Source organism: Chanos chanos, chromosome 9 (assembly GCF_902362185.1).
Source record: "Chanos chanos chromosome 9, fChaCha1.1, whole genome shotgun sequence".
Classification (NCBI taxonomy): Eukaryota; Metazoa; Chordata; class Actinopteri; order Gonorynchiformes; family Chanidae; genus Chanos; species Chanos chanos.
In genome coordinates this window covers 3,679,568-3,688,707 of record NC_044503.1, presented here as the reverse complement: position 1 = coordinate 3,688,707, position 9,140 = coordinate 3,679,568, and the positions used below count along the sequence as shown (strand labels likewise).

General features: G+C 39.8%; 2 protein-coding genes across 2 annotated transcripts in view; one reads left to right on the top strand and one right to left on the bottom strand.

The window, feature by feature from the left end:
• The window catches only part of cimap1d (CIMAP1 family member D), a 2,249-nt gene extending 930 nt beyond the window's left edge, over positions 1-1,319 (top strand). The window contains exons 3-4 of the mRNA XM_030785104.1: positions 259-372; positions 832-1,319. Coding sequence (XP_030640964.1) covers positions 259-372; positions 832-1,319 — 602 coding nt within the window. The remainder of the gene's footprint in view (positions 1-258; positions 373-831) is intronic.
• A 1,141-nt stretch (positions 1,320-2,460) lies between these two features.
• cks2 (CDC28 protein kinase regulatory subunit 2) lies at positions 2,461-3,830 on the bottom strand. The gene is made up of 3 exons (XM_030784897.1): positions 3,772-3,830; positions 3,227-3,354; positions 2,461-2,504 (listed from the first exon to the last, which is right to left on the bottom strand). Exons 1-3 carry the CDS (start codon positions 3,828-3,830, stop codon positions 2,461-2,463), a joined length of 231 nt encoding a protein of 76 aa, XP_030640757.1.
• Positions 3,831-9,140: the final 5,310 nt, after the last annotated feature.

Sequence of the window (9,140 nt, the reverse complement as noted above, 5' to 3'; positions counted from 1 at the left end):
GTACATTAATTTAAATATCAATTTACAACTCTGTAGTTATGTGGAATAGGGCTATCATTTTGATACATATGTGTGGCCACTAGAGGGCGACAGTAAACCACCAGTTTGCTGTATATGTAGAACTCAATACAGTTGAAATCAGCGTATAAGGGTTCATAATATATCCTATATCAAATTCGCCGAAGGTTCCTTATTGTGTTCCTGAGGATATCTGTGTAACATAACACAATTGTTGTCAATATTTTGTATTTTATGAAGTGTACTGTGTGGACTCCAGTCCTGGACCTCGGTATTACATCGATGCTAAAGTCACGCGTTTTGGCAGAGACGGCAGCCCAGCGTACTCAATACTGGGCAGAGTGAAAGGTCCAGGTAAGCCAATCCAATACTTAAATGACATCTTTTACAAGTGTCATTCATTTGTGCACTGTCTGTACCTTCTGTGTTTCAAGTAGTTCCGTTGAAAATGTTGTCATGTTGTTTTGGGAGTGGGACCTACAGTTTGGGAGATGTCAAAAACATCAGGATATGAACCGCACAGATGTGTTTGACGGTAACAACGTCTAGGGACTCGTTGTGAACCCGTGAGTGCAACTGAATTTCCAGAGCAAACACGTCTGCTGTAGTTGGCGACCTGTACTCAGAGCAACAGTCACTTCTGCTGCAGTCAGCTGTGAGAATTGAATAGCACAAGAGGGTTTTGTGCTGTTTTTTTGCTTTGGAGGACATGGGACAATAGAGGCTTATGTATGGTACTACAGCACACTGCTTAACTGCATTTCTCAGGTGATTCACTGCGTTGTTTTTTGTTTGTTTGTTTTTAAGTAACAGTGGGTACTTTTAAGACCCCTGGACCAGGTGCGTACAGTCCTGAAACTGCCACTGTGTGCGGGACTCAGCGCAGACCCCCCTCCTACACCATGGGCTCTCGAACTCGGTACCGTTCCGTCGACGCCGTGCCCGCCCCAAACAAGTACACTCTCCCCTCCCTGATGGGCTCCCACGTCCTCACAAAACCAGCCAGCGCCAGTTTCACCATCTCAGGGCGGTGCAAATCGGGGGGTCATTCAGAAGACTTATCCAAGACCCCAGGTCCTGGCAGGTACAACAGCACAGACCCAAACATCTATCTCCCCAGACAGCCGGCCTTCTCCATGCTCGGTCGTCACGGCGTCCCGAACGACACCGCCCCGAAGCCGGGCCCCGGAAGCCACAACCCAGAGAAAGTGACGGTGAACAAGCCGCGACCCCCCGCGTTCTCTCTGGGCATCCGTCACACGGAATTTGTCACACCCTTAGTGACAGACCTAGTGGACTGACACTGTTTAAACTGAACCTGTCGCTGCAAAAAAATTTGTGGGCCTGTTTTTTTTTTTCTTTTTTTCCTTGTTCTTGAACAAAAGTTGTCTTTTCATTAGTCATTATAATAACTATGATTAAATAATTGTTACCTGCCAGTATATAAAAGAGCATTTTTATTCATATACTGTGTTCACACTGAGTTTGTCAAACAGAGACCTGTGAAGATGGCTTTCGATCCAAAAAAGAGACATCAATGTTTTTTTTTTAACCCCTCCTGTTCCTGGAGGTCCATACCACTGAGCAGTATAACTCTCTCCCTGCTGTGACACATCTGATCAAGCTTAATCAAAGGCCTGGTCGTTTTGCAGGCAGGTTAAAGGTTGAGTTAAGTATGTTAGACCATAGAGTCTGAATCTAAAATGTGCAGGGCTACGGGTCTCCACGTACAAGACTGGGACACACTGCCTCAAATCCAACCATGAGAACTGTCGCAAATAAAGTTTTAAAACTGTTACAGACATGCTACAAACAAAGAGACACGCGAATTAAAGAAAAATATGATTTATTGTGTTGTCACTGGTAACAACAAATAAAGAACACACACAAACAAACAAACAAACAAACAGAAGCTTAATGTTCAATATTTAGACAATGTAAGGATGAGTTTTTTTTACATATATTTTAAAGCAGCCAACAACCAAGTAAAATTCCAGAACCTCAGTTTCCATGAGCTGTTAAGCACGGTGGACCTCTCGGTTCGTTAAGTGTATCATCTTAAACTATTACCAGCCATACTCAAACTATAGCAGTGCTCGGTCAGCCAGATGAAAGCTGTAACAGCAGGAAATGTATCTTACTGAACTTCCCATGTCCTCAGATCTAAACACAATCACGTCTGTACGATTAGATGACACTACTCCTTCTCCATCGTGTTCTCTCTAGTCTGACACTCTTAATGCCTCCACGTTTTTAGGCAGTGGGGGGTAGGGTAGGGTGGGGAGGTGCCAGGGGGAACATCTCAATACCATAGATCTGCAAACAAAGGTTCTTATGTACAAACCAAAAACACATGGAAAGAAACACACACACAGGACTAATCCAGTCAGATGATTCAACTGTGATGATTTTCTTCCAGTTTGCCTCTTCCAGTTCCTTCACTCACTCCTTCGGAAGAGGTCTCCGAAACAGCAATATGTGAGGCTCTGTTGGCAGGAAGAGAGAGAGAGAGGATCGGAGGATGTGTTTATTAATGCATGAGTTCACACTGGACAGGACGGCAGATCCTGACTGTGATCTACCAATGTTCTTGAGAACAGCTGACAATAATAAAGACAACGACTAAATCAAATAGCATCCAGAATACGTCAATATAGGTCACGGGACAAATTCAATGTAACATTAAACCAGTGGGATACAACAACCATGTAATATAATCAGATCTGTTCAAGATGGGGAACATGCCTTGGTCTAGGATTCATATAAAATCTGAAAGATCAAATTTCAAAAAAAATTTTTCCATGACCTTTCCACGATCTACCTTTGTTAAAAAACAAACAAACCAACAAAAAATAAATCAGACACACACACACACATATATATGGAACGTATCCACATAAGATATCTATAGTAGTAGACCAAGTTAACAAACATCGGCGTTAGATCCACTTGGATACAGAAAATAATAATATACAAATATACTGCAATATATAAATAAGAGCTATTCGTTGTCTCTTGGATTAAGACTGGCTGTATGAGTTATTGTTCCAGCACCTATGTTAGAGAAACCAAAACAAACTTACGTTCTAATCTTAATGTTTCGTGATTTTTGGTGGGATGTTAATAACGTAAGCGTTGGAAAGTGCTCTTTGAAAACTTAACGCCTTCATTAGAGATTTTCATTCCTGTGAGAGAACTGCAGCCTCACCTGGTTTGTGGATCATGTAGTGGATCCAGCCCTGGCTCTGCTGCACGCCAAGACCCCTCCACTCCTCCTCTGACATCAGGTGGGTAGACGGGACCAGCTTGGACAACTGCTTCGGTAGCATAACATGCCTGTGTTGCATAACAACCAACATGTCACACCACTGATTTTAACAAAATATTCTAGCTGGTAGTCTCCTGGCTGTTGGTGTTGACTGTCCAGACTGTTAGTGGGTCACGTACTGTTAACCAGCATACCCAAGGACAGAACCGTCAAGGAAAGTACCTAAATTCGACATGCTAATTCGAGCGGATAACCAAGATTTTAGAAAGACTAAGAATGAAGATAGCTTACCACAGCGCTTTAAAATGACACTAAAATACCCAGTTATGTTACGTAAACTAACTCAGAAGCAACGCTGACAGAGGGTCTAACCTTCAAGGCCGAATAAGAAATTTGGTCTAAAATAGGCCGGAGAGCTCTCAACTAGTTTACCGTTAACTAAAAGCAACAACCTCGCGCTAGACTGACAGCGTCATGCAGCTTACCGGTACTCAAACTCTTCGTCCGTGTACTTCTCAGAGTAGTATATTTGTTTCTTCGACATGTCTCGGTCTGAAAAAAGAAAGGATATCCTCCAAAAGAGATGGTCTTCAGTGATTTATAAAGGTTTCCCGGCCAAGCAAAGCCTACAGCTCCAAAATAATGCCGCTGTGCGCGAGTTGTAATCTGTTTCAAAATTTGAACTCAAACTGTCCCTCTCTCTGCGCTGATTGGTCCTGTCGGACGCACAGAAGTCCAACGCAATTATTCCCCGCCCATCCGTGTCTCTGGAAAGAGTGTACGAAATCATGAGTAGTGATGAGAAGTTCGGATCTTTTAACCGACTCGGATCTTTGAATTTCGTTCAATGAAATGAACGAATCTTTTTTTCAAATCATTCGTTCATTTCGTTCAATGGAACTTGTGTGCTGCTGTAGCTGTCATCTTAGTGACGACAGAAAGAGCACAGTTCTCAAACACCAGGAGCAACACAGTTTGCTTCACTTGGTAAAGTTTGATCCAGAAGCTCACTTTTATTAATCTCTTAAGCAACCTTTTGGACCATGGCCTACTGAGTTATTTAGTTTAAAGGACTGATTACTTCAATTGCCCCTACGAGAGCACTGTGCCTATCAAAAAAAATATCATTCTATTTATTCTGTTCATTCTATGATAGCTATTTAGCCTGCCTGATCACTGAAGACCTGTAGTGTATGAACTCATTCCAATGGAAAGGCAAATTAAACATCCATTCAGCAGCTACATCACACACAGCTAGCTAGCTACAGAAATGTTCTGGTTGACATTAGCAAGCTCTCATTCCCAGTAATGCATTAGCATTGGTCATGTTACCGCTGTAACCACATGAATACTGATCGAAAGACTCAAACCCAGTGACCCGTAGTTAGCTTTGATTCGTGAACGAATCATTACGTTCCTATTCTGAGCCTATGCAGCCTGTCATGTGAATAAAGAACACAAGACTCAGATCCGAAGACCCGTCTTTATGATTTGTGAATGAATCAATAGTTCCTACACTGTGAATATGAAGCAGTCATGTGACAAGTGAACAGGACACTCAGACCCAAAGTCCTGTAATCATGATTTGTGAACCAATCAGGAGTTCCTACACTGAGAATATGCAGCGGTCATGTGACAAGTGAACAAGACTCAAACCCGAAGGCCCATAGTTATGATACATGAACGAGTCAGTCACTCCTACACTGAGAATAAGCAGCAGTCATGTGACAAGTGAATGGAGGACTCAGACCAGAGAGTTTCTAAATAGGATTCAGACCTGAAAGACAAATCGTGAATGAGCCTGTAGCTGTCACAATTCAGATGAATGAAACGAGTTTTGAAGAATGAATGAATCACTCACTGTGACAACTCGTTACTCCCGAGTCATACAAAAGATTAGTTCAAAATAAATGAATCGTTCACGAACGACACATGACTAGTATTTTGAAAATTGTATGGGCTTCAAGCGAGTACAGGTCTGAAGAAAACTGATTAAGTGATTATTTATTTGATATTTTTGTTTTTGACATGTGTCATTAATGCAGGGAGATGCAAGGTTTCTAGTCACATCATACAGAAGTATTTTGAATCCTAACCCTAGTACTTGCTTTGTTGTTTTTCCACCCACGTTGGCACATGACAGAGTTTGAATTATCTGTCCACCTCATAGGCCTAGTCCTTTTCTTGGCATTGGGCTGAGTTTGGGTGAACATCAGCGACTTAATTATCATGCACCAGTTTTAACCAGTGAAACCAACAGCATTTATTTGCTAAAAAAAAAAAAAAAAAAAAATCTTTCACAGTCCAGTATCTCGCTTGAAAGTTTTACCCATCCCTTCAATAAAGTTTTTGCGAGTAATGTTCAGATAGGCCTTTTTATTACAAAACATAATCTGTACATTCCTTCATATTTTCCTTGTCTGCTATTCCTGATCTCTTGGGCCTCAAAGAAAATATTCCACAGCTTTTTGAGGAGTTTAAAGGAAAATTGCCAGTATTGTTAGCATCTGTGAAATGGAAAAAAACTGGCACACTTGCCCAAACTCTGTCTGCTTGCTACTTCCATTTAATGCCCGGTGAGTAAAAGAACGAAGCTGATTTCCGCAATCATGAACAGATTTTTTTTTTAATCATTTTTTTAATACATTTAATTTTAAACTCATGTAACTTGGCAACTCGGTAATTGTGCAAAATGTCCACACCATTTTTTTAATAAATGGGAAGAATGCTTTTACATCTTTTTAAAAATCGGTTTATAGTGTGTGTGTGTGTGTGTTAAATCACTCTTTCTGTGAGTGTATACTAACACAGTTTATTGTGTGGAATACTCTTAGAATTTGAAAATGATTAGGCTGTCATTCATTTTTTTTTCAGTATGTTCATATATGCCAATATTTTTCTTTTTTTAAAGTGTACCAGATCTGGGCCTACTTCACCACTGTTTCCCTCGCAAAACGTCACCATCCAATATCTGGCACGGTGTAAAATATAAAACGCTTTCTGCTCTATTTCTGCACAGGTGAACATTAAATAAATTCAGTTTCTCATATTCCCCAGAACCACATCACTCACAGTTGCCTTTTGTTTCCTATGATGAGAATGATGTTAATTCAGTAAATGCCAAAACTGTAAGTCGCTTACCCTTTCTTGCATTTGTTTTCGGTGCTTTGATGATAACGGAACGTAGTTTCATAATCCTCATTAAGTTATTCTCTTTTTTTAATTTGTGCTAGAACGGAAGATATTGTAAATGAACTGTTTGCAGATATTTTATTTCATGTGGCATGTGTGCTGTTGACAGCGGCGTCGCTGATATACTTTTTGTGTTGCAGTACTTTTTTAATGTCAGAGCTGGTCTGCTGACCACAGTGGTTCCTGTGACCTTTTCGTGAGAAAAGTGTTTGTTGCTGACATTCTAGCTGTAGTCTACAATATCATAACAAGCTCTGTCTGACATATAACTACACAATGCTTACATACCCTTACTTATCATACGTTACTATAATTACTGTTTTTTGTTTTCCTTTTTCTTGTCTTGTCTTTACTTTTCTTTTCTTCTCTTTTATCTTCTTTTCTTTTCTTGCATTTCACAGCTCCAAATGCATATCACAACAGAGTCTGTTCCGGTTATACATTGATTTGGAAAGAGGCATGGTTTGTGTGCCCGATTAAAAAAAAAAAAAAAAAATGATAGTCAATATTCATTATCTGTCCTAGTTATTCAAGCTGAGATGCTATGAAAGTGAATGTAACACACAATTTACCTTTAAGTGCGGCCTGCTTGTGAATGAGTTACAAAGAGATAGCCGACAAGCTTCTGTAAGGTGACTTGTTTTTGGATTGTAATAGCACTAAGTAGCCCAGTTTAGAATTCAAATGAGGGTTGTTTGTAAGCTTGTTTTTAACCCATTAGCTTGCTGAGCGGCTGGAGGGCGGAGGGTGGAATGAGCACTGCAGACCACAGCTCATCCACCTCTTTCAACACAGAACGCTATACATAAAAAAAAAAAAAAGTTTCTTATTTCCCCACACAACAACAACAACAACAACAACAACAACAACACTGCTTTTAGAGATTAACAGCCCAGCTTCAAAAAGGCTTAAGCTCTTTAGCATGTATGTGTTAACCCTAAATGTTAGGAAGAGAGAAAGAGAGAAAGATAAAAAAGAAAAAAGACAGAGATGAGATTAAGAATCTGTCATTTTGAGTAAAGGTATTTTGATTTGTTGAAGTTCTTAATCTGTTGCTATTGGTGCAGTATGCCTTACTGAACAATTGGCTGTAAATTTATTCTAGACTGTACTCAAAATTTTTCATGTCAAAGAGTAATACTGTTTTTTTGTGACGGGAGAACAGGACTCTTGATCTCTGAGGCCAAAATTGAGCTTTTTATCTGTAAATCTTTTGAACTGTAAATATAGCCTAAATATAGCCTCACGTCCGGACTGCGTGACAAAACTGAAAATTATCCAATGAGTAGGCTACCCTTCCTGTCTGATGAATATTGACCCCTAACAAGTTTATCAGTGACTTGCAAATCATGCCAGGTCTTCCTCTAAATGTTTCAGTTGCATGATTGGTTGCTCTGAGAGAGGAGGAGATGTGTGTGTGTGTGTCTGTGTGTGTGTGTGTGTGTATGTGTGTATGTGTGTGTGTGTGTGTGTGTGTGTGTGTGTGTGTGTGTGTGCGTGAGCATGCAGGGCACTGTGGGAAGGGGTGACCTGCGGTGGTTTACTGAGGTTTCAGACGTTGAGTTTTCGACTAGCACAGAGAACACAGTCCTATGGATGACTTTCAACCATTAGAGAGAGAGAGAGAGAGAGACTGCTTCAAAGGGCATGCACTATTTTGCGTGTAGCCTTAACGTTTCAACACAGCTATTTTAAACTCAGTCTTTAAACTTTCCTGAAATACAACAAGGTGAGTAAAACATGTTGATTTCAGTTCAACATGTTTTTTTTATTTTTGTTTTTTTTATTGCTATGCTACATTTTACATGCGTACTTCAAAGCATTTCCAAGTACCTTTTTTTATCTGTGTATCTTCTATATTTTTACTCTGCAGTTACATGTAGTCTTTAAACTTGCTACCAGCGTTTCTTTGCTGATTTTGATCTCTATAAAAGGATGTGTTGATCGTTTGATAAGAATGTAGCCTTAGCTGCATGATTTTAACCTAGCTCTAACTGTCAGAAAATCTAAAGCATAGTTCTCTCATGAACATGTTCTTCTTGTCTTTTTTTGTCTGATGTAAGGTATCTCCGCAAACACTACCTGAAGTGCAAATCATTTAAAGATGAGGTTTTAGAATCTCAGTGTTACTTTTTTTTAAGCAATTATCTGAAATGATATAATTTTATATACGATAAAACCATGTCATAGGATTTTCTTTCTTTCTTTCTTTCTTTCTTTCTTTCTTTTTCTTTGTCTTTTTTTCTTCTTTGGTTTAGCTGACAAGGTGATTTCACAACAGAATCTGATCAGAGATGAACCATGTAACACGAAACCAAATGTCCAGGCACAACATTTAACATTCTTCACAAGTGCCGCATTTCTGCTATTTTGTGTTGGTTTTCTTGATCTGTTTTTCTCATTAATTGGCTCGTATTAACCATAGCGCTTTCAGGTACATAGCGCTCCCTTAGGTCAGAGTGCTTAATTTTCTTTTTTGTATCCATCCGTCTGTACTCTGTTTTCTCTTCTCGACTGTTTCGGTCTGTCGGGGAACATTAGCCCAGACGTACAGTGCAGATTCCTCGTTTTCATTAATCCGTTTGTTTTTGTTCACCGGCAAAAATGACCTTCCGTTTCATTATCTAACATGATTGAAGTTGTGTTTTGTTTTCAGGTTGTT